The sequence below is a fragment of the Harpia harpyja genome, chromosome 7 (assembly GCF_026419915.1).
Source record: "Harpia harpyja isolate bHarHar1 chromosome 7, bHarHar1 primary haplotype, whole genome shotgun sequence".
In the NCBI taxonomy this organism is placed as follows: Eukaryota; Metazoa; Chordata; class Aves; order Accipitriformes; family Accipitridae; genus Harpia; species Harpia harpyja.
The window spans coordinates 40,923,611-40,949,152 of record NC_068946.1 but is presented as its reverse complement, the minus strand read 5'-3'; the positions used below and the strand labels follow the sequence as shown (position 1 = coordinate 40,949,152).

Genomic DNA, 25,542 nt, shown 5'->3' with positions numbered 1-25,542 from the left:
GGGAAGGGGCTGTAACTGCCGTTAGGCGGCTTGTCTGTACCGCGGGCCGCGTGGGGCGGAACCGGCCCGGCTTGCCATCAGTGACCTGACTTCGGTATTAGGAGCAAACGGCATGGCAGCCGCGGCTGCAAAATCCATCTCTGAAACCGAGTAACTCCTCCCTGTGCCGACCTCCGAGTTGCTGCTGGTACAAACCAGTCTAATTCAAAGGGACTTCAGTATTCCTGTCTCGGGGGCAGCTGTGGTTTTAAGCACAGTGCAGCTACCGCAGTAGTAATTGCCATTGCTCTTGCTAGAATAATAGTAGAAATGGTTTTGCCCTGTTAAAAATGCAGTTTGTTTGTCTGGTATGTTTAAGGAATCCTGTTGGTGAAGGCTACGTTAAGTTCTCTTCTGATACAGGGACATTTAATATCTGTTAAACACAGGTTTTGTCTGTGCTGCAGGCTGAAGTGCTGCTGTAGCCATATCTCTCAGCTTTATTACAACTAGCTTCAGCACTGAGAGGTTAGAGATAAAGGCAGGCTCGTTCCATTTTCACCCTTATCAGTACTTGAGCAAAGCAGATTGATGTTAGCTCAGGTGTGACAATGTTGTCCTACAACCACACATGCTGAGCATCTTAAAAGCATTGCTTAGTATACTGCACCTGAAAAAGGCAGTACTGGATGCTCAGAGGTGAGATGCACAGAAGTTAATAACAAATGAAGAGACATATAGAGGGAGATTACCAAAAGAGAGACCTGCCCTCTTCCTGAAGCAGGGTTCCACATACCTGAATAGGCAGCAGGCTTGGAGTTTGCTGCCTTCCAGAAGAGCATGTTAGCACTTGACACTTGATTGTTTTTTCTTAAGCAAAACAGCAGCTCTTCACTTCTGCACTTGTTTGGTTTCTTTGCTGTCATCTTACCAGCTGTGAAGAGCATTTTACCTGTTTTGGACAACAGGATTAATTCAACTGCCAGCCATTGTGTGTCTTGAGGCAGTATAGCAACAAGCCGAGGGTCTGCAGTTGCTGATGGTGGTATACTAATTCCTCAGGCTGGCAGATGAGCAGTAACAAGGCTCTTGTGAGAACCTAGTGCAGCCTCAGTTACTGCCTCTATTCCACTCTAAGCTTCTGCAGACCTAGCTGACTCAGAGGCATTAATTCCTGGCTTCCCGGCAAGCCACCAGTGAAGGCAGAGTGAGGAATAGAGTGCTGAGACTGAGTATAACCTGCTGGACATTTTGTGGAGCCCTGTTGCTCAGCCTCCTTTCTTTCTTCCTCTTGTCCTGTCCTGGGAGGATGCAGGGAGTTAAACCAGTGCTTGTTAAAATGACAGGGGAGGTGCACAATATATCCTGGGAAAAAAAGGAGAATAAGAAAATAGTTTTAGAGCTGCTAATACAGAGCATTAGACAGCTAATCTGGGCAAATTATTCTTATAAACTTGTGTAGTGGGTTGACCCTGGCTGGAGGTCAGGTGCCCACCAAAGCTGCTCTACCACTTCCCCCCCCTCAGCTGGGCAGGGGAGAGAAAATACAACGAAAGGCTTGTGGGTCAAGGTAAAGATAGGGAGAGATCACCCAACCAATTACTGTCACAGGAAAAACAGGCTTGACTTGGGGAAAATTAACTTAATTTGTTGCCAATCAACCAGAGTAGGGTAATGAGAAATAAAAACACATCTTAAAATACCTTCCCCCCACCCCTCCCTTCTTCCCGAGCACGGCTTCACTCCAGGATTCTCTACCTAGCGCCCCCAGCGGCGCAGGGGGATAGGGAATGGGTGTTGGGGTCAGTTCATCACACGTTGCCTCGGCTGCTGCTTCCTCCTCAGGGGCAGGACTCCTCACACTCTTCCCCTGCTCCAGCGTGTGGTCCCTCCCACAAGAGACAGTCCTCCATGAACTTCTGCAACGTGGGTCCTTCCTATGGGCTGCAGTTCTTCACGAACTTCTCCAGCACGGGTTCCTTCCATGGCATGCAGTCCTTCAGGAACAGACTGCTCCAGCGTGTGTCCCCTGTGGGGTCACAAGTCCCGCCAGAAAATCTGCTCCAGCGTGGGCTCCTCTCTCCATGGATCCGCAGGTCCTGCCAGGAGTCTGCTCCAGCACAGGCTTCCCACAGGGTCACAGCCTCCTTCGGGCATCCACCTGCTCCGGCGTGGGGTCCTCCCTGGGCTGCAGGTGGATATCTGCTCCACCATGGACCTCCCTGGGCTGCAGGGGGACAGCCTGCCTCACCATGGTCTTCCCCAAGGGCTGCAGGGGAATCTTTGCTCCGGCGCCTGGAGCACCTCCTTCCCCTCCGTCTTCACTGACCTGGGGGTATGCAGGGTTGTTTCTCTTACATGTTCTCACTCCTCTCTCCGGCTGCTGTTTCTGTGCCCGCCACAACTTTTTTTCCCTTCTTAAATATGTTATGACGGAGGCACTACCACTGTTGCTGATGGGCTTGGCCTTGGCCAGCGGCAGGTCTGTCTTGTAGCCGGTTGGCATTGGCTCTGTCAGACAGGGGGGAAGCTTCTAGCAGCTTCTCACTGAAGCCACCCCTGTAATCTGTCCCCCCCTACCAAAACCTTGCCACACAAACCCAATACAACTTGATATTAAGAATTATCTATTTGGGTCACAAAAAGAATCAGTTTCTTTTGGTTGATGTTTAAAAAGGTGTTTGGAGTTATTTGCGTGGTCATATGCAAGAGGTTAGACAGACGCCTTTTCTTTCTGTTCATCCCTTTTGCTTTGCAAAAGCAGACTATGCATCTCATGTTGCTTGACAGTCTTCTGATTTATTGTCCACGTCCTTTTGGCAGCTTCACTTCTTAGAGAATTGGATATATTTTGTGTTTGAAAACAAGGTGACTGGCTCCAACCTAGGTAATACCTAACTTTCCTGTGTTCTGGCAAACAATAATTTTTTGCGGGCAGTGTAATTTAAGCTACTGGCAGTCCACCAGGCAAGATTTTGATGCATATTTAAAGAACCTTGGTTTAATGAATTTGAGCTGGCCTTTTGTCAATGTCCTTGGAGATGCAGGGCATAATTTTGCTGAATTTCTCTTGTAGCTTCATTCAGCTGGATGGTAAAATTACTCAGGTTAATCAAGATAAGTAGAGTCTGTGGAAGAACTTTAGAGGAACTTGGCAGCAGTTGAACGAGAGAAATTACAAGAAGCAATTTTATTTTATTTGTATACTTGTTTATAAATCAATTAAGGGGAAGACTTGGGCAGTGTTATATATAGATCAGTTAAAGCAATGGTCAGAAATGCAAACACATATGCTAGCTTGTAGGATTTAAGCCCGTAAATTGAAATCGGAATTCATCCTTATAAGGCATTAAGAGCATAGCTGCGCGTGGCAGATGCCGGTGGTTGCTGCAGACACCTCCAGTAGCATAAATGTTCTGGCTCTCCCTGGAAGCTATAGGAGTGCTGTCATTTTTTCTGTTCTTGGCTAAGACCAAAGAGTGGTCTCTACAGCTATTACGACCTACTGTAAAGAGTGGATGTAGCTGTAGAGTTTAGGGAAGAAGTTTGTATCTCTACCTTGTGTTGTGCAGATATACTGTATTGTGTTATGCTTGTAAATGTCAACCAAAATATTTCTGTTTTATTTCTTAGTGTAGAAGAGCCCTTAGATCCCTAATAAGTTTGCAGGGTTGTATAGAAATTGCCCCTCCTGACAGATTATTGTGTAACATAGGATTTTTTGTATTTTCCACTGAGTTGCCTGGAACATGTTACAGGATTAAATGATCCTCAGTTCAGTGGAGTTGTACTGGTTCTGTCCTCCACCATTGTCTCATATTAACAGTTACTGTAAAAGAAACCAGTAGTGATGTAGTTTGATTTTTAGGTTTTGTATGTACCCTTTCAAGTAGTTATGCTTATATTGGCCCTTTTGCATTCTTATTCAGTATTGTCTTTCCTTTCTAGGCAGCCATAGTGCTGTGCCTGGATGTAGGCTTTACAATGAGCAGTTCTGCCCCTGGTGAGGAGTCTTCACTTGAACAAGCCAAGAAGATTATGATGAAATTTGTGCAGCGACAGGTATGTGTGACTTTACATGTGATAAAAAACTGTTAAAAAGGGAGAGGAAGCAATAATGTCTATGAAATATTTTCCTCATTTACTAATAATTGAAATAAATGAGAAATGAGTAAGAATTAGTCTGGTTTTATGCAGGAGTAACAGTGCTCTTTATTTCAGCTGTACTTTTGTGGATGAGATGTGGTGGTTGGATTGGTTGCTCTTTTTCTTCAGGGTAGTAGAAGCTTTTAGTGAAAACAAGTACTCTTCTCTTTCTGTAAAATGTTTCAACAGTGTTAAGATTTACCACACTGAAGACTCATTTCAAGGACTGAGTCAGCCAACTTTACTTGTTTTATCCTAGATATCTTCATGTCAATCTGTTAGTTTAATTATATCTAAACCAGTGAACTTTCTGTAAGATTACATTTTTGTAGGATAGCACTTGAAAAGTAAATCCACTGTACTTGACATTGTTTCAAAATTAGTTAAGCTTGCTGGAGTCTGCCTAACATAGTTGTGTATGAATCTACCTGTGTTTTTTTACCTGTTTTGTGTTTTCTCTGTTTCCAGGTTTTTGCTGAGAGTAAAGATGAGGTTGCTGTAATTTTGTTTGGCACTGATGGTACTAGGAATGACCTTGCCAGTGGGGATCAATACCAAAACATTACTGTACATAGGTCACTAATGCTACCAGATTTTGATCTGCTGGAAGACATTCAAGATGTGATTAAACCAGGCTCTGAAAAAGCAGACTGTATCCTTTCATTGTAGAGCACTTTTTGAACTGATTGAGCTACACAGAAGGCAGGAAGTTAGTGTTGTGAAATGGGCTCAGATTTGCTTCCAAAGTTAACTGCTATCAGAGTTCAGCTAATTTGTGGTTGTAAGTTTGTTCAAAAGCAGATTAGCTGCTTTTTGACATTCTTTTAGGCTAGCAGATGGAGTCTTGGCCTTAGGGAATCATTGCTTTTATGAAGTGTTCTGTTAATTAAAGAGAACAAAGATAGCAATAATATAATTTTAGGCCTCAAATAAGGCATCTGTCTTTAAAAATAGTGTTGCAAAACTTGGTTTATGCTTTTTCATCAAATAAAAATACTATTTATGAAATATGTCAGCAGAAGTACCAGAAGCCAGACAAAACAGAATAGAGGTTTATCAAATTGATTTCTATATAAAGGATTTCTAACATTGCCCAATGTCACTTGCTGGTTTGAATGTCGTTCATGTTTGAATGTATGCTGTTGTAAGTTTTATAAGGTGAAGAGTTTTAAAAGAAGGCAGTCTATATAGTGTCCCTTTGTGTGTTTCATTTACCTACTGTTCAACTTCCTGTGTTGTCTTCCCTCTTTCTGGGTGCAAAATGATTGTTGTGACCTCTATTCAGACAGTCAGAGCTGTTTCAGAGAAGTGTGCAGCCAGTCAACTGTATCTTAGCAGAAGCAGTCATGTTTCTTCTCTGATGGGTGGGCACGTTTGTGTGCAGTGATAAAAATATGTTCCTAATGAAAATTGTGATGAGGAAGAAACTATCAAGAGATTGCCAGATGCAGATGTTTTGAAAGAAAACTCGCATGAGAAAATGGTATTGTGTATTGAAAGTGCAAGTAAATTTTGTTTGTGGATTCAAAGTAATGTTGTAATGATTAGGTTGCTCTTTCATTGGACTTGAGCCTCCTCATTGACAGTTAGAAGACTGGGCCCTGAAGCAGTCTTTTTACTGTTCCATCAGATAAATGGGGAAGAGACAAGATCACAAAACAGACAAATTATATAGGAACCTCTTGCACAGTAGATATTTGAAGAGTACTTGTCTCAAAAAATTGTTTGCTTGTTAACTAAAATGCATGTTTGTCAGTGTTTGGGAGGTGGTGAAAACAGAAGATTGTTTCATAGGAAAACCACTTTTGTCACATGATTCATGTTCTAAATGAGATTTTTCTTAAATTTGCTTAGTCCTGGATGCAATTATTGTGTGTATGGACTTGCTTCAGAAGGAAACAATGTGAGTATGTAATACAAAGCCTTTTACAGAATTCTGACCTTGCACTTTGCAGCTGATCTGATTTCTTGTCAGTATTATATTTCCACTATTGTATAAATATGGAAAATACTTTTATAAAAAAACCCCAAACATTAAAAACGAACAACACACTACAGGAGTCTGTCCCTGAAGAATCCCCAGGAGACACCTAGCTTCTCCAGACAATCTTAAGAACTTTCTGATGCAAATGGGAACTTTGCAGTAGATTCATGAGAATATTAATGCCATTATACAAGGCACAAAGACTTCACTTAGCGTTGCATTTCTTGTGATCTGTTTTCAAAAAACATTAATTCAGATGTTAAAACACATAGAAAAGGACTACCAAATTTATAAGGGTGATGGCATATCTTACAAAAAAAAAGAAAACAAAACTAGAAAGGTGGGTTTGTTCAGCCTAGCAAATTAAAGGCTGTTGGAGATGAGGTCGCTGTTAGTAAATACACAGGCTGTGGGAGATAAACGTGCAGTAGGGAAAAGCACTGTTTAAGCTGAAAGAAAATGTTGGCACAAGTGTTACAAAGTTGTCAATGAATGTACTTTGACTGGAAATCTGACTGTTTCTAACACTGGGTGAACTGATGGTCCAGAGGAAGGAAGATAACCTTACTTGCTCTTAAAACAGAGATTGAACAAGTTGTTAAAAAGATTATATGATCTAATTGTGAATGCAGAAGACTAGACTTAGTGATGCAATTTGTATTTTTATGAATAAAGTCTAATCGGCATGGAAAGCTGTATCAATTTAACAGTTAAAACCGAGTTGTGAATAAAATCAGTGTATTTATGGCAGTATAACCTTGAATACCTACAGAGCAACTGCTTTTGTTATCTTCTGGGTAAGTTGCTCATATGCACCAAACCCTTTGGTACGGAGTTTACCTTCAGTTGAGAAAATAATGTCAAGTAAAAATTCAAGAAAAATCACCCTTATGCTTGAATATCCAGATAAAAACTGTATCAGTTTAACTGAATTTTGCTCTGTAGCTGGCAGAACTTTCTGATGTTTATTGGTACTATTTCTTAGCGTATTAAGTAGGCTTTAAAGTCCATCTTATCCAATGAATCTACTGAATTAGCTTACTAAAATGGCACCCCCACCAGCAACAGTAATTTAAAATATGTTTTCCATTTTCACAAGGACAGACTTACAGCTGCAAAGGAAATATCCAGTATAGTCAATAAACAGCCTAACATATTTTATTAGCATTTTATCTACATTGGTGAAAACTGGCAGAATTCCATTCATTTAGATGTAGTTAGTGATTTATACAGTCACAAGGCTAGAGTCCTCAATTTTAGGGAGTAGGAGTGAGTAGGGGGAATCACGTAAAGATAAAAACTTGCCATAAATAATATGACCAATGATAGAATAACTTCTATCAAGTAGGTTTGTTTGCTTATTTTTTTCTTTACAAGTATATTACTTTGGTAAAGTTTCGATTTTGTAAGGAAAGAATTAGAAAAAGGCCTTATAGATAATATTTCTGATATATGTAAATGTTCTTTCTGTATTTTAAGAGGCAAGAAATACGAGAAGAGACATATTGAACTGTTTACAGACCTTAATAGTCCTGTCAGTGAGGATCAGCTGGAAATTATTATTGCTAACTTGAAAAAAACAGGAATTTCACTTCAGATTTTGTAAGTACGGAAGTGGCTGTTATACACTTTCTTAATAACGATCTTGAAGGAACTGGTGATCTGTTGGTGTATTGTTTCTATAGAGGTGTACCAGTATGTAATATGATTGTTGTAAGTACTTCTATCAATTACACATGCCGTGAATTCCAGTTATGAACCAAGTCGCCTTGATTAAGTCATGTGCAAATCCAGGTTAAGATGATGGCTTCTTCTCCAGTTAAGCTTATAGCTTAGAGGCAAAATCTAAAATGGGAGACAAAACATCTATATAAGCAGAGAAGTGGGAAACAATGAGCCAGAAATAGCCTCAGAAACAGTGCTTTTGTCACAGCAACAGCCTAGATCCTTTTAGGTAAGGGAGTTACTGGGAAGAAATAATGAGGTAGCGTTGCAGATGTTTATAGCCTGATTCTGGTGTCAGTAGAAAAGCAAGTCTGAAGAGAAATGCTATATTCACAGTGATGGGCTTGGAAAATGGAAGCAATGTCTTAAGTGTCAGGACAGGAATCCCTTGGCTGTCTTGATATAGGTATAGGCATTGATCTGAAGAATCAATGGTGGTGCTGAGATCTGTATTAGTTGTTGCAAATGATGGTAACATAGGAAGCTATAGGCCTTCTAGTAAGAGTTTATTTAAAAGCAAAACTTTGTGTGAATGCTAATGTTTGCTGTTTATAACAAATAATTTCACAGGAGAAAGTTAAAGCTGCAGTTTTACTTCTGATCATTTTAGTATTTACTTTCACTTAAATCCAGCATTCTGTAAGGAGCAATGTCATGAACTTTATAAATTCATTAAAGCCATTTGTGGACCCACCTGCAAGATAACGGAGGGCTTAGGTAGGAAAGCATGACTGAAAATCATGGGCTGATCCTCCACAAAAAAATTCTTTTTTGCCTGTGCTTGGGAGAGGCTCAGTGTAAAAATGTCAGACTACTCCCAGGTTCTGTCTACACAGCAAAAGAAGGTATGCTTGCAACATGCCTTGACATGCCCCTTCTAGCTTATTTGAGCCATTCTTGGCACTGGAGGCAGGGGAGACACCACCATGAACCTGAGTACATGCTGCCAGTCACAGTACATCTTTCAGAGGCTTGGTATTTAGCCCCTGCTACCATGTCTCCATACCTGTAGTTTGCTGTGCAGAGTAGCACAGATGCTACCACCACAAGTTAATGTTGCAGTTTTATTCTGTGAGATTTCTGGTATGTCTTTACATTTTCTTTGTCTGTAACATAGCAAAGGAAAAGCCCCATGGCTAATAGAAGCACTAGGGAAATGTTGCTGTTACAGTATTAGCTGCAGATTTACACCCTGTCTCTCAGCCATACAAGCAAACAATGCTTTGAGAAATACATGTACAAAGGTAAAATACTCAGGATACTGGTTTAAAAATAATTTCTTGCTAAACCTCATCCTTTTGTTATAACCAATGCTTCCATCTCTTACGCCCTGTTTATTGATTAGGTTGTAACTTGTGGTAGATAGTTGGTTTTCTTCCCTGTTATCAAGTCCCAAGCACATGCTGAGCACTGTGTAGCTTTGGGTATTACACAGTTCTCATCACAGGAGTCTCTAAGCACTGTATAATAAAAGTAGTCTAACTTTTATGTATCAGAGGTTTGAAGCTTTTTGCTCTTTTAACAGCTTTAAAATACAGTTTCTCTATTTGTCAGTAGATGCTGCTTCCTAAAAAGGTACCAAACACTTTGCTGAAGTTTGATCTTTAATTCTGCTGTATGTGACATTGTTGTGCATATTGTTAACTCTCCTTATTATACGTTGCTCCACGGATAAGTTTAGTGAGGACCAGTGAAGTGAAAGTAAGGTAGAGATCTGTAGGCTGCTTTTTTGAAAACGTAATACAATGCTAAAATTCTTTTACTTTGTGGAAATGTGGTAAAAGGCATCATGTGGTTTGTTCAAAATTGGATCAGATGAAAGATTTGAAAAATCTGCAGGCATTGTCAGGGGCATAGAGTGGAGGATCTTACACATCTCTCTTTTCTCTGGTTATTATACTTAGTTAACTCTGTTATATTTTGAAGAGCAGCAAGATCATTTTATCTATAACCCCTGGCTAAATTTTAAAATCTGATTCTTGAAGTGCAGGAAAATGTGTCATCTTCAGTCAGAAATTCACCTAGTATTGTAAGCTATTAAAATCTCAAAGAGTAACATTTATTCCGGAAATACCTAATAGCCCCACTGCAGACTAAGTCCCGTTTACTGGCATTTGGAGCCGATACAGAATCACAGGCCTGGAATGGCCTTTAACAAGTCATCTAGAGCAATCCTCTGCTTCAGACTGGATCAGTTGTATGTATGTCATTGCTGAGTGGTGTTTGTCTAATCTTTTTATAAAGATTTCCAGTGATGGAGACTCTTCTATCTCCTCAGGCAGTTGGTTTTAGAGATTATGGTTTGAAATGCCTTTATCAGGTTTTTGAATATTTGACCAGACTCCGTGATGTGATTTGAGTGCAGGCTGAATGTGAAGAACCAATTGTTCCCTTCCTCTCTGCAACAGCCTTTTATATTTAGGAGACTCTTGCCCTCTGACTCCCTTCTCTATGGGTTTTATTTTGTTCAATCTTTTTTCATAGATCTTGTTTTCTAATCAGCATTGTCTTTACTCCCTAATCCCTTCCTGTCTGTGGACATCTTTATTGACATATGATGCCCAGAACTGGTGCAGCACTCTGGTCAAGATGTTACCAATGCCAAGTAGACCTGAAATACTACTACCATGTGTTTCGCAAGCCATGTGGCTCTTTATACATCTGACTGCAGCTAGATAGAAGTCGTTGATCCTGATACAATTTTTGTTTTGGTTTTGGTTGGTTGCTTTAATTAAGAAGGAAGTCAAACTAACTGCTTCTGCTTGTGTTCTTAGTCTGCCATTTCCAATGGATGTTGATGATGGAGGTGGAGATGTCAGTGCCAGTGTACATTCTCATATGCACAGAAACTCTTTTCCAAAAAACGGTTTAACTGAGCAACAGAAGGAAGGCATTGATGTGGTGAGGAAATTGATGCATACTTTGGATGAAGAAGGAGGGCTGGAAGAAATTTACACTTTTAGGTAAACTTGGCTAATCCTCTTTATCGTACTGTAAATTTACTTTATGATTGCTTCCCCAAAAGATGAAATTAAGTAAGAAATCAGTCACTTGGCTTTCAGTTTCACTGAAGTTAGTGAATTTTATAATGTATTGTACACTCAATCCCTTTCAAACAGCTTCTTCAGTGGCTTTAGAATAAGTAGGAGAGTTTACAGATTTCAGTGAAAAATGAATTTTCTGTATCTGTATTTAAAGAAAAAAATCAGGTTTCTCCCATCTTGGATTTTGGAGGGAATGTTTCTATAAATGAGATTTCAAAACCATGTTTTGGAAAGAGTTGGAATTTGTGACATACTGCAGGTAGAACATTTGCGTTTAATGCTAGCCTTTGTTTCTTGGTTGCAGACGTCTTTTAGCTCACTAGTTTATCAAACTCCCACAAATGTTTTGAGTAATGTTGTTGGTTTGAATCCTGCTTTTTAATCACAGACTACTGTGCCATTGTGCCAAACAATATACTTTTTTTAGCAGCATTCCTAATGAAGGAATTGTAAGATGGTTTTTCACTTCATGTTTCCCCAATGAAAGAATAAAAATGTATGTGTGTCTCTGAAAAACTGTAGCTAATGATATATCCAAGACTTTTCCACATAGGTGTTGTCTCAGTTGGGAAACAAGCAAAATGCATCTATGCACCTTATAAAAAGTCTGATGTTACTGTCTTAGTAGTTCTACTCTACAATTATGAAGTGTGATCTTTTAGGCAACATGTTTTTCAGGAAGCTTAGTAGACCATATCTCTAATGTGATTATCAAATGTAATTTTTAGATAAGGTTGGTACCTGTAGGTTTGCATGCTGTTATTTGTCATTTTATTTGTGGGCTTTTCTTCCTGCACCCTGCCCAACTGATCTGCTTTGCACCTCAGCAGCCAGTTAAACTGTTACTTGAGCATTAGTGTGGTTTAGTGAAGAAACATGTATCACTGTGTATTTCTTACTAGTCAACAGAGCAGTCTCAGTCTCTAGAAAAAAGCAGGCTTTGTCATTGCATCAAAAGACTGCACAGAAAAGCAGTATCTTTCTGGGCCCATTTATCCTTCAGGATAATCCATATGCATGAAGCTATATGTGGCTTGGCGCCTGCTTTATATGGGTTTTTATTGCAGGTTCTTGCTACTGTATAAGCTGTCTTTGTGCCATGCTTTCAGGGGAAATCCAAAATCTTTGGATAAATAGGCATTTGGTGAATAAATTAAAGCTTTAGTTGTTTAAGTTGTGTAAGGATACGTGAGGTTTTAGATGCAGTTAAGTTGCTTATCAAGCTTTAAGAAGTCAGCCTTGCAAATTTGTCATGATAACTTACCAACTCAGATACACTCTCTGTTTTTCTGTATCCATTATTTCTGCTGGTAAAAATATTTCAGCTCTTGTGAAAATAAATTAGTCATGCCAGGAAAGTAAGTGAGAAAATTTTGTTGTATTTCTGGGGGGTTGATATTCCAACTATTGGACAGGAGATACTTCTGCTGCCTCTGGGTTTTAGGGGAAAGGATTGGAGAGCAGAGGAGGAGAGACATGTTTTTAAAATACAAGTTGAAATGTGCATTTACTAGGGTTCTATTGGCTGAGTCTTCTTTGATAACAGGAAGCGTTTGTCTTCTATACATATAAGAAATTAAAGGATAGAGTTAATAAATTAAGCTTAAATGACAATTTTAGGCATTTGACACTTAGGTATTTGATTTTCACGTTCATTCTTGAATGTAGCTGTTGCAGTACTTTTAATGATATAGTAACAGGTTCTTTTTAAAAATCCTATATTAATGTGTCTATTGCCAGAAAGAATAATTTGTCTTCCCTTCCTTCCTTTCCCCAAGGGAAAAAAAGATTAAAAGAGGAAATACAATGTTTATCTCATTATAAAAATTCCAGTGCATTTTCTCCTTTCATTTTGCTTCCATTAGAATTTTCAAAAAAACCCTGCTCACCCTAAGAAACTTGAAAAGTAGAATACCAATTTGAATTCTGTATTACTGGTTTTAGGAGTTGATCTTAATTTCTGCCAGACAAGTGCTTTAATCAAGAAAGAGGTAGTTTTGGGTTTTATCATCATGTAAAAAAGGTGAGGTCAATACTGTTTTATCTTTGCTTCATCGAGTGCTTTCTCTGCATTGGAATTTTACAGCAAAATAGCCAATACAGTTTGTTTTAGGTGAAAGCTGTTCTGGGTGCAAGCCTATTTGATTCCACAATAAAATATTATAAATTATTTTACTGTAAATTTTTAATTTTTGAACTCCCTTGCTTAAAGTTGTGCAATTAAGTTAACACTTTTTAGTATAAAATCATTACAGTTCCTTTTTTTGTGCATTTTATGAACTTGTGTGTATGCTGTTTAGGCTAGAAATACTCAAAGTAACTTGTTTCAGTCTAACAGAATGCCCTGAAAATAATGAGTTCGTTAGTACTGTATAAAAAAAAAACAGTGTCAAAAGTTAATTACCACACAAACAAAATACTGTTAATTGAAACTGGATTCTTTATTTCTTCACCTCCACTGCAGAAAACATTTTACCACTTAGAGAGCCTTTTCTAATTTGGGTTGTTCAGCTAGCTACATGCCCTAATTGGGTGAGTACAGATAAATGTAAAATGCTTAATAAGCAATTGTGTAGTTTCATCACAAGACCTAACATAACCATGTCTTTAAGCCCTAATGTCACACCATCGTAAAGGCTTGAGATGGGAATAATCTACTGTACCACCTCTTTTTTTTTTCATTCTCTTTTCTGACAATAGTTAATGACCAGATTATTCATACAGTTTATTTACTAATGCTTTATGCAGTCTAAGCTGAAACAATTGGACTCCTGCATCTCCTTGAAGAGAGTGTATTGTCTGTAATATTTTATTACAGTTCACCAGAGTTCATTTCTGTTTTCCTGATTCCTTCATTTAGAGAGAGCCTGGAGCGTCTTTCAATGTTTAAGAAAATAGAAAGAAGACCTATGGCTTGGCCGTGCCAGCTCACTATTGGTTCTAATTTGTCTATAAGGATTGTGGCCTACAAATCAGTAAGTTCATAAATCGTATGTTTTAGTGTGTTTTGGCAGCAAGTTAGGTGCAGCTGCATGTTTTTTTCCTTAAAGCTAAGAAAATAAAAGCTAAAACAGCATCCAAAATAATTATGGTAGAGATTTTGTGTGCGTAGAAGCCAGTACTTCTAAAACTGTGGTTCCCACAGCAACTCTAACTTCACCATATTGTACACATATGTTAAAGAACTAAAATCCACGATGTACAGAAATAGAACTAATTGCTATCTACGCTGTGACACTTAATGGTATTGAAGTTGACGAACCTGATTTAAGAATGCTGCGATTGTGTGAAGCTTTCCGTTCGGCATCAGTGATAAGTCTGCAGCTCAATGAGACTTAATATATATTTCTTAAGCCCTAGGCACGAGAGGAATTATGCACATGTGTATGTAAAATGGTGGGCGTAAATGTTTTACCAGCTATTGTGTTGAATTGCATCTATTGTTATTTCAGACTTGGGAAAAAAGCTTGTTTGCTTTATACTGTTTGGCAGAGCGTGTGCACAGTCTGTTTCCCTTACAGTTTATATGGGTCCTTCACACAGTGCTAGGAAGAAGTAAGTGTATTTAAACACAGGAAATGTGCAAAATTCCAGTTATTGAATAATTAATAGGTAACTATATAGTGTGGCAGCATTGATGGATCTTGTGAGATGGAGATTAGTTGGTTTCTTATTTGAACCCAAGACTAAGAGTCTGGCCAGTATTGCAAGGTTTCAGGAAGATGTATTATGAAGTTGAAATATATCTAATTTCTGAGAGATAGGCATACTAGCATTGAAAGAGATCTCTGTTGGCAGCTTTCTATTTACACTTATTCTTTTTTTTTTTTTTTTTAACTAGGATATTGTGCCAGACCTGTACAAATATGCAGTAAGAGTCCCCTCCCAAAGGTGTTTACACACAAAATAAATTAAGCTTGGGAGAGTAAGCAACATGAACCGAGTGACTAGCCCAAGGTCATACAGCAGTTGGATCAGAGCTAGGAATAGACTTGTTGTCCTGGTTTCAGCTGGGATAGAGTTAACTGTCTTCCTAGTAGCTGGTACAGTGCTATGTTTTGAGTTCAGTATGTGAAGAATGTTGATAACACTGATGTTTTCAGTTGTTGCTCAGTAGTGTTTAGACTAATGTCAAGGATTTTTCAGCTTCTCATGCCCAGCCAGTGAGAAAGCTGGAGGGGCACAAGAAGTTGGCACAGGACACAGCCAGGGCACCTGACCCAAACTGGCCAACGGTGTATTCCATACCATGTGACGTCCCATCCAGTTTAGGAACGGGGAAGTGGGGGGGGGCAGGGATTCACCGCTCGGGGACTGGCTGGGTGTCGGTCGGCGGGTGGTGAGCAATTGCACTGCGCATCATTTGTACATTCCAATCCTTTCATTATTGCTGTTGTCATTTTATTAGTGTTATCATTATCATTATTAGTTTCTTCTTTTCTGTTCTATTAAACCGTTCTTATCTCAACCCACGGGTTTTGCTTCTTTTCCCGATTTTCTCCCCCATCCCACTGAGTGGGGGGGAGTGAGTGAGCGGCTGCGTGGTGTTTAGTTGCTGGCTGGGGTTAAACCACGACACTTGTGATATCTACTGACATAATCTATTCTGTCTTTTCTGCCCAGTTCTCCATTTTTCTTCTCATTCTCATCAAAACCATCGATTTCACTTAAGTAGAGAGAAAAGAAAGCATTTTTCTTTCCCTGTATTTGGGAAACATTCACTCATTGCAGATACTTATTCCTTCTTTTCCCTCCCAGTCCCGTAATGCAACTGGGATCTTTTTCTGCCTTTTGGGGAAGTTGCAGTATTACAGGGTATTTTTATCCTGTAGTGTAGTAAGCCTGATGAAAAACTTGGGCAAACAAGCTGAATGAGCATTGAGTCTTCTCCTATCTTTAACATGTATCTTAATGCTCCATCAGAAGCATTTATGTAGGTGGAGGAAGTAAAATACATAGCAAGCAAGTTACATGTTATCCTGTGACTAAAAGACTTCCACAAATGACTTAGCCCATGACTTTAAAGAATAACCAAGACAAGTATGCAGTCAATATGATATAGTTCAGGTGTTAGGTCTTGTGCAGATGGAACAGTGTGCTGAAAGCACTGTGGTAGCAGTCAGAGATGCATGTTTGGGGCTGTCATTATTAGTCCCTTACTGGCAAAATAATGCAGCACTTGGTCTAAGAATTTTTTGCATGTTCTGGTAAGCACTCTGGATCCCGCTGAAATGTTAAATGTTCCTTTTCTTTGAATTCTGATATGAAGGTCACAGAAGAGAAGGTGAAAAAAATTTGGACAGTTGTGGATGCTAAAACCCTCAGAAAAGATGATGTGCAAAGAGAAACTGTTTACTGCTTGAATGATGATGACGAGACAGAGGTTCAGAAAGATGATACTATTCAAGGTATGACTTCTTTATGTGCACCCTGAAGATAAATCAAAGACAATGGATTGTAGTCTTAAATCACCTAAGTGCCTTTTAGTTTTATACTTCGAAGCCTAGCTGTGATCTTAGAATGTAAATTCTGTAAGCTGATGGAAGACTGTTATGTGAGACTCTTTGTCTTCACATATTTTAAAAATTCTTACTTTTGCCAGTAATAGGAATAATAATAATACCACCAGGTGGAACTCGGAAGGCACTACAGCTTCCAAAATTATTCTGTGGAGGATGATACCTCAGCTCTGCAGTGAGTAGTGCTGCTACCTCTATCCTGTTTTCAAATGTTCAGTTGTACTGATAACATGAATACTTTCATAACACTGCTTTTTTCTAGATAAGCAACTGCTCCAGGTATTCTGCAATTGGGAAGATGAAACCATTAACGGAAGGTTTAGTGTTCAAGAGTCTATTAGCTTTGCTGTTTAAATTCCATAACAGGTTCTATCTGAAGTAGTGGTATGCAGAATACTTCTTTTATAATCTTCAGCTTCATTCTGAGTGGATTAAATTCCTTAGAAGACTAAAGGCTCCAGAAACAGTATGAAATAGTCTACTTTTTAAAAATGGAGTTAAGCAAATATGTTTAATTTTTTGCAGTATAGATACATTTTGTTACTAATTTTTTCTTTCCTTTGCTGTTTCAATCCCACACAAGTAGGGCAAGTGTATTAGCTATAAAGGGCAGAACTATTCAGTAACAGTATATAAAGTCCTGTCAAATGAATAAAAAAATTGAAAAATTAAGATAAATACTGTATTTTTTTTATTTAACCTCTTTCAGTTGTAGCAATCATAGGTGTTTTGTAGCAGTAGGAGATGAAAATGTCCCCATAACAATGTGATTTTCTTTGTTTCTTTAAGCAGAAATGATAGTTAAAAGCTAGTAGTCTGTTTATGTTTATAACTTCAAAACTTCTAGTAAAATAAAAAAATCCACTTTTTATAGTGAAGTATTTGTACCATTCTCTGCTGATGTTCCGACTGTCTAAGTTGGTGTTGCGGGATGCTAGTAAAAAGAAGTGATGAACAGTTCAATGTGAACAAAAGAGACCAAAAATTTCTCTATCAATGGTGTGATATTTCTTACAGTTAAAGAGCTGCTGATGCCTCATGGACTTTTGTGGGCCTTTTGAGAAATGTCATAATTAGACAATATTTTGCATTTGAAGCACCCATACTGAAATTTCTTTCATTCTGCCTGTGTGTGTGTTTTTCATCTTCCAGGAAAATGTATCTGCACATAGGTTTTTCATCCAGGGATTTATCTCTGTTCCTTCTGTTTTCTTCGCACCTGAGGATATCATCCGTAGTCTGTGACCGTAAAATAAAGTGATGATGTTACAGGGAGGGTATTAGAGCTTGAGATGGGCAAGTAAATAGTTGGAACAGATGATACCTCTGAGAAACTAACAGCTTCCTATTTTGTGGAGCTATCCCTGTAATGTAAGGCATGGGAAGTAAAACACAGAAATATATAGAAAGACCACTTCTGCGTACAAGAGTGTTTTGGTTTTCCATTGTGTGTGAGGGTGTATCTCACTTCCACTGTTAACACATTTTGTTCTGTGAATCATTCCTGGTGTCATTTCCTGTCCATGATTTGTGGTATGTTTGGGTTTTTTTGTATTATTTTTGCAGGGATTGTTGCAGTCTATTTGCTGAAATCTATTCTGATTTGCTTAAATCTATTTCGTGAGCATAATTTTGTTGTGCAAGATGTTCAGTTCCCTTATTTTCTTTGCCGCTCACTATGAGGGTAGCTGTGTTACATAAAGTGATGTACAAGGAGTGCAATCGCTGTGCGTGAAGTACAAAGCGTGTCTATAGGGTGTGTGGTTTTTTTGTTAACAGGGAAAGTAATTTGATGAGCATGTGTGGAGTGTAGCTGTGGGGCATGCATGCATTGTTAAAATATTCAGAGAGCTAATTTCAGTGTTAGAATTGTAGGCCCATATGCTTACCAGATGCTCATCTCTTGTTCTCCAGGGTTTCGCTATGGGAGTGATATAGTTCCTTTTTCCAAGGAAGATGAAGAGCAAATGAAATACAAAACAGAAGGAAAATGTTTTTCTGTTTTGGGATTCAGCAGATCCTCGCAGGTACAGTACTAAACTTCTTCCCATTCTACTTCCTAGGTTGTTCAAGACAATTGATTTCAGTTTGAATTCACTAAAGTTGTGGTGGTGTACTGGGTTCCAGTATTGTGAATGGGGCATCTGCAGTCAGGTATACAGGGGTGACTTATTTGCTGATTCTAGTACATGTAAACAGTATGTAGTCTTGTAAAGGAGAGAAGCTCATAAATGTGGCCATTGGGTCCTCAAGTGAAGCCAGAGCCACTGAAAAGTGGAGGCAGAGGTGTTGTAGTCTCATTTTATCTCACGAACTTAAATAGTGATGCCAGATCTGCAACAGAAGATGGTGTCTCTTCTGTTCAGGTCATACAGAAGCCTTTTTGGGCTTTGTCCAGCCACAAGTGTGTTCTTTTTAACAGAAGAAGCCCCTCCCTCAACATTAGAGAAATGTTAAAGAAAGCCTGAGAACTGACTGCATTCATTCTCATTTCCATAAAGTTTAGTTTGTGAACTGTGACTTGCTTCTTGTTTCTGCTATAACAAAAACTAAAAGTAGCAAAGACTTCATAAAGCTTAGATGAAGATAACATCATTCAAAAACTCTCCATATTTCAATGAGATGCTTGGTGTTTGTATGCACTTACCTGTACTTGTGGTATTAACTTTGCCATTCGTTTTACCTGGAAGTTGTAAGAAACTTACATTGAGCAAGTACCTTAAAAGCTATCCAGCACAAGGTGACTTTCTGCAGAAAATCCAGGACTTAAGCATTAGGAAAGCTTTAGGCAAAGGTTTAACAAAACCCTTCTTGAAGCAGGACACATAAGGAGAAAGTACAGAGATGTGAGCGCCAGTAATTGCTAGAAATATTATAGAATCATAGAATTGTTTAGTTTGGAAAAGACCTTTAAGATCATCGAGTCCAACCATCAACACAACACCACTTTGCCCACTAAACCTTGCCCACTAAACCATGTCCTGAAAAGCTATTTATTTTTTCTATTAAGCTGCTCCCACTCTTTCTTCTCCAGGATATTGCACAGGGTGACTGAAACTTTACTCTTCTTGGAGTTCACTGCACCCAGTCCCCTTCACCACTCAAAACTGAAATGAAATCATAGGGCAGCTCTGTGCCTTCCGTTCTGAAAGCTCCCAGCCCTCCTGCTCTTCTCTGAAATGTCTTGCTGCCTGAACAAAATAGAACGCTTGACAAAGGTTGAGGAATTGTTACCTTTACCAGGAATGAAAGATGCTAATGAAAGAGGAAGTATCTGTGGGAGTTTGCTCCCAAATGGATGTAACTAAATCTATTTTTACTTTACAGTACAGGTGGCACAGAGACCCCTGCATGTTGCTAGATATGCCCTTAGACTACTGCAGTGTAGTGGTCCAAAGCATATTATTAACTGAGGATCCAGGAAGTTATGTTGATTTATTGAAATGAGAAGCCAGCCTAAATGAGAACTGTAACCTGGTTGCTCCTTGAGGACATTGGGAACTTAAACTTAAGTAACACAGGAGCTTGTGTACTAAAGTGATTGATCGAGGAAACATACCATGCTAGAGCTTATACACCCTAAATTGACCAGGGCAAAGAGATGTTAGGGACTGCTAAATCCTGTACCACAAACTGGATCTAACAAGTGAAATGTTGTGTCTGAACCCAGTGTTTCAATGAGACAATTTCTTGCATCTTTTAATGCGTTATTAGCCTACAGCTGAGTCTTACTTTCTTCGCTTAATTCTGTAAGATGTATTTCACCATGTGCAGTGTTTTCTTATGCTGGAGGCTGGCCTCCTATTTTGACTTAAAGTCTGACTTTTATGGAAAACAGAAACTAAGAGGAAAACAGGTGAGAAGAATCATGCTTTTGTAAGTGTGCTGTTATTTCACGTGGAATTTTTTTCCACCATTGGTCAGACAGTGTGGTAATACCTTCAAATACATTGTAGGAATATAATTAATTGTAGGAATATTTTTGATTCACATAAATATGCCTCAAAGAATTAACAAATTGGTTTTGTATTTTTTCAATGCACAAAATATTTATTGCTTTTGATAATTTTTATGATGTGCTGCTTTTGTCTGTGGATTTCATAATGAATAGGAATTACATCTTAAATACAGTGTGCCCTGGCCTGTAACTAGGAGTGTGAGTAATTATGCCCAGTAGTAGCTGCATAAACCTCAGTGGAACAAAATTATTCAGGTTTGATTGCAGGATTAAAATTACACTGTATAGAGAATGATATCAGGAAGTTTTCAACTACAGCTGGAATTTTAAAGACCCATGCTTGCTTTATGTTTTGGCTCCTAAGTTTTATTGCTTGGAATCATAATACTGACACTATTCAAATGTATGTTTTATATTAAATTGTTTCTCTAAAAACTTTGGAGAAAAGATAATTTATTATTAACTAGAGAAACTGGAACAGCTCCAAATACATAATTAAAGAAGGAATATAACCACCTGATATTATTTTTCTGAGTTATTCACATCCCTCAGGAAAGAAGATCAGAGGCCGCTTAAACTTTGATTTTTAATTTATAAGCAACGCCATGTAAATCAAGAAATAATACTTGAAAATATTACAAAGGGATCTTTTTTTTTTCTCCAAACAAAAAAGGTGTAGTGATACACACATCTAGTTATTTATACTATACCGAACATAAAATTTCCTGAGCTTTTAAAGACAGAACAGCAAAGAATGATTGCAGGTAGAATAATCTGACTTGAAGAATCGTGCTGTAATACATTAAATAGATCTGCTCTGGTGCAGGTTGTCACTGACTTCAACAGCATTGTGGTAATTTGCTAAATAATGAAACTGCAGGTTAATTTGGAGAGAGTGTAATTTGAAGAGATTTTTCTTTAACGAAGAAAGGTCATTTTAACCGGTGTTCATAGTAGTGTGCAGTCTTTGTGACAGGTTTTCCACTATTGCAGTGTTTCTCTGGGTGTGCCTCAGCCTCTGTAGCTCCAGCTATTCCAGCAAGGGGCCTTGATGAAACTGTTTTGGGTTTGTGGGGGTTTTTTGGGGGGGAAAGGCGGGGGGGCAGGTGTCAGCCATGTTCATGAACAGCATAAACTCTGCTAACAGAAGTGCTGCTTTGCCAGCACAGCTGTAGATACTCTAGGTTGTGGTTGAAGTAGCTTTATTAATTAAGGATGTGACTTTTTTCAGCTCCTTTTTGACATATCTTTGCTCGGAAAATTTAATAGCATAGATGTGACATCAGTTAGGTTTAGGTCTTTTAACTACTGTAACCACACTGACTTTTGGTTACTGCAGTATTATTCAGACTGGTAACAGCTGCAAGTACCACAGTCTTTAATTCCTGGCCACCAATAGGAAGGTATGAGAATATCCTGCTGAATATGACTGAATATCCATATTGAGTGATAAATGGAGATATGAAGCATATACAGGGCTTTAACTTCTATGTGTAGTAATTAAATTTTGTGGCTTCTCACTTGAGTAATGTAAGTTGTTTCATAATTTAACTGGTCTAGTTGCATTAATGACATTTTCTTTAGATCAGTCTAACTCCTGACCATTTGAATCTGTAGATCCAGCAGCATTACTACATGGGCAACCAGGTTCTGAAGGTCTTTGCAGCGAAAGATGATGAGGTGAGGTGAACTGAAGTTTAATGCTGAAAGTGCTTTGCTGTGGAACAGAATAGTAGTGGCGCTTGAGATTGTCCTGTCTTTCTGTGTTAATAAAACAAAGATTTTTAATGCAGCTTACAGATGTCTTGTTCCATTGCCCATTAGGATGAAAAGAAGTTGGATTAGACCTCAAATGAATACCATATCTCATGAATAATGAGAAACTGTTAAATACTATGTTTGTGCAAGGGTATGGGGAACCTGGAATTGGTGTTTAAGTTTATTCTCATGCAGAGCCACTGTGTGCCCTGTCACTGTGTTACTTAGAACAGACCCCCAAATTATTTTAAATATTAGAGGTAAAAAACTCACTGTAATGCTCTGATGTTTTCCTTTAAGGGTCTGACTTCCCTCCCTTTTTCTCTCTCTTGTAATACTTCTGAGAGCTCTTCACACCTACTGGAAAAGGTGGAGTGTGCTGGATCTAAAGTTTTCTCAGCTTTGAACAGATCCACTATCATGATGAGATTTGACCTTTCTGCTTCTTCATTTTTTGAATATGAAAAATGCTTGTGTTGAAGTTATAGCTGAAATGGGAACTAGTCTTGACTAAATCAATGCTGTGGAATTCACTGTGAAAGACGTATTTCAGCACACTAATGAGAACTTGCATGACTAGACTTTTCTTCTCTCTCCCCTCCCCCCCAAGAATGCAGCAGTTGCGTTTTCTGCCCTTGTTCATGCATTGGATGAGTTGAAAGCGGTAGCTATAGTGCGTTATGCTTATGATAGAAGATGCAACCCGCAAATTGGAGTAGCTTTTCCCTATATTAAGGATGCATACGAGGTAATTTTTCACTCTTGCCTTTCTGCAGAGGGCCTCTGTATTGATGCTTTACAAATACTAATTAATAAATGATCATATTTGAACCATATGAATTTGCAGTGTTGTGTAATACCAATATGACTTTTCAGAGTAATTTTAGGAAATAGTACCCAGTCTTAGGACAAGGAGGTAATAAATAGTTTTAAGAAAATTCCCTAGAAAGAATATATGGAAAAATAATGCCGTATGTTTCTATTAGTATTCTCTATATTACAGTTTTAAATAATACTGATTTATATTTCAATAACATAGTAATAATTTCATTTTGTTATCCTGGAAGTCTCAATTTTTTTGGTATCTAGAAACAGTGTAACCACACAGTTATGTAATAAGTTACTACTGCTTTCTTTCTGTGTTACTACCTGCCTCTCTGCATACAATCCAAAGTTGCAGTAGATTCTTTCATTTTCTTAAACTATGGATTTATCTCCAGGATGCTTGGTAGTGCAAAATTTGAACTTGATAGTTGGCATGGCATTTCAAGCATGTCCAACTACGCTGTTGTCTTTGGGTTTCCAAGTCAGCTGGTACTGAGGGGAGGAGCTGACGGCATTTAAAGCTGTTGTTTAAATTCATATGGAAAGTTAGGAAGACAGTAGCACGTTTATTTACTTGAAAAGGTTATTTTAAAAAATAGGAGAAAAAAATGAAGTCTGTTTCTTAGGAAAAACAAAAAAAGAAAAAGTTCTGTACACAGCAGAATCATATTTGAAATAATTTTTTTTTAAATTCTGAGAGACCCAGAAGCAGCACTGCATATCAGAATTTTTGCAGCATATGTTTCCACTGATCTTACTTACGAGAGACTATTGAAAAGCTAAGTACGTGTAGCATGGCTAAGCAATGACGAAGGTGGGGGTGGACACAACAATCTTCAGACTTTTGAAGGGTATAAACATAAAGAATGGAAAAGAATTATTTAGGGTGGTATGACTGGAGGAGGTATTGAATAAAGAAAAAATTAGGCTGAGAATGTTAAAAAAACAAAACCAACTTTTGACTTGGAAACACAGTAAGCTATGATAAAACCTCCCAAAGCGCCAATATATGGATTATTTAAAGCTTGGCTGGTTGGAACTCTGCACAAGGAAAAGGGATTGGATGACCTGGGAGGTCTTTATTCCAACAGCAGAAAAATTAGGAGTGTAGCCATCGCTATATTATAAAATAATTCTGTGTTTTATTCTGCTTAAAGCTGTGTTGCTCTTTAAGTATTTTGATACATACAGATATTAGATCTTTGGATTTTTCTTATGTGTTTGTATTGCCCTGATAGGGCACTCTGTGATACTTTAGATTTTTTTTCTTCAGGCTCAGTTTTTCTTTCTTCTTTCATCTTGCCCAGTGTCTCATCTATGTGCAACTACCCTACATGGAAGACTTAAGACAGTACATATTTTCATCCTTGAAAAACAACAAAAAATGCATTCCTACAGGTAAGATAGTCCCTTGCTGAGCAACTGGACAAAATAACCTACTTGTCTTCCTTTAAGACACTAAAAGAGTTAGAATATTTGGCTTTCCAATGAAAACATCAGCTTTGTCATTATTTTGGCTTAGGAAAAAAAAGCCCAGGCCTTTGGGAATACATTATGGTGATGTCATCTTGAAGTGTAAAGCCTGTATCAAAACTTTGCCAGCTTAGTTGCAGTCTGAGCAGACTTGAGGTTTGCAGGCAGTCTTTTGAAACTGTCCTGTTAAATGACTTCTGGCTCAGGTTATGGGATTATTAGTCTGACAGGATCTCTGTGATAGAGATCTGAGATTTAGTCCTCCATATCCTTTGATCTTTGAACTCATTTGTGAGACTAAATGGCCAAACCTTGTGGGAGTTACAAGATGTGATTAGCTAGCTAGAATTAGAATAGAGGCATCAGCTCTGTTCGTACAAAGCTGGTCCTGTAGCCAGTTGCAGTATGGCCTGTTAATATAATGTACAAAGGCAAAGACTGTTTTTGCTGTGGTGTGTTGATTTTTAAAGCATGGACTTACTGGTGTCCAGATTCAGATGGAGGGCGTCTCTGGAGAGCCCATGCAGCCATACAAAACTTGACTCACTATTCTGAGAATTTTGCACAGCAATGAGCATAAATGGATAAAATCCACTCCCACTTCTTTAATTTGTTATGAGATCCATTGAATGCGCATCTGCACGTCAGGGTATATAAAGCATGCTGAGTTGTTTCTGAAACAGTTTCTATTTTCTTGCCTGTAACCAGCAGTTTGAGAACAAATCCAAAACCTGTCTTACCAAAGCAATAGTGGACTATTGTGAACTGTGTTAATTTGCAATCATAACTTTTAAAATTTATATGACACCATTTAGTTTTTCAAACCAGCTGTTCTTCTTATTTTCTAAGTGGCCTATAAACCTTCTGTTGCAAATAAAAACATCTTGAAAAAGAAGAAAAATGGAAGCAAAAAGGCAGCAATAATGGAGGTCTTGGGGGAAAATAAAAGGCTTTATGACTTTACATTGTAGTCCTTAAATAAAGCAGGGAGTTTATTACTGTGTCCGTTATCCATATTCTTTATTGGCATGTCTATATCTGCAGTGTATTCTGTGGCATGTAATGACTTGGTCAAAATCTCACATTGGAAAATGAATCTTCATTTATAAATTGTTTCAAGAAATGCATCCA

At 38.3% G+C, this 25,542-nt stretch overlaps 1 protein-coding gene across 3 annotated transcripts in view; it reads left to right on the top strand.

Annotated features, from left to right (window-relative positions):
- Positions 1-25,542, top strand: part of XRCC5 (X-ray repair cross complementing 5) — a 57,560-nt gene that overhangs the window by 483 nt on the left and 31,535 nt on the right. The window contains exons 2-12 of one of the 3 annotated variants that reach the window (XM_052792043.1): positions 3,928-4,041; positions 4,594-4,777; positions 5,980-6,028; positions 7,589-7,711; positions 10,609-10,797; positions 13,739-13,853; positions 16,148-16,286; positions 18,312-18,424; positions 21,973-22,035; positions 22,724-22,861; positions 24,246-24,336. In XM_052792043.1, coding sequence (XP_052648003.1) covers positions 3,928-4,041; positions 4,594-4,777; positions 5,980-6,028; positions 7,589-7,711; positions 10,609-10,797; positions 13,739-13,853; positions 16,148-16,286; positions 18,312-18,424; positions 21,973-22,035; positions 22,724-22,861; positions 24,246-24,336 — 1,318 coding nt within the window. Of the gene's footprint in view, positions 1-3,927; positions 4,042-4,593; positions 4,778-4,806; positions 5,609-5,979; positions 6,029-7,588; positions 7,712-10,608; positions 10,798-13,738; positions 13,854-16,147; positions 16,287-18,311; positions 18,425-21,972; positions 22,036-22,723; positions 22,862-24,245; positions 24,337-25,542 lie in introns of those variants that run through there. The other 2 variants (XM_052792044.1, XM_052792045.1) reach the window with 2 other exon arrangements.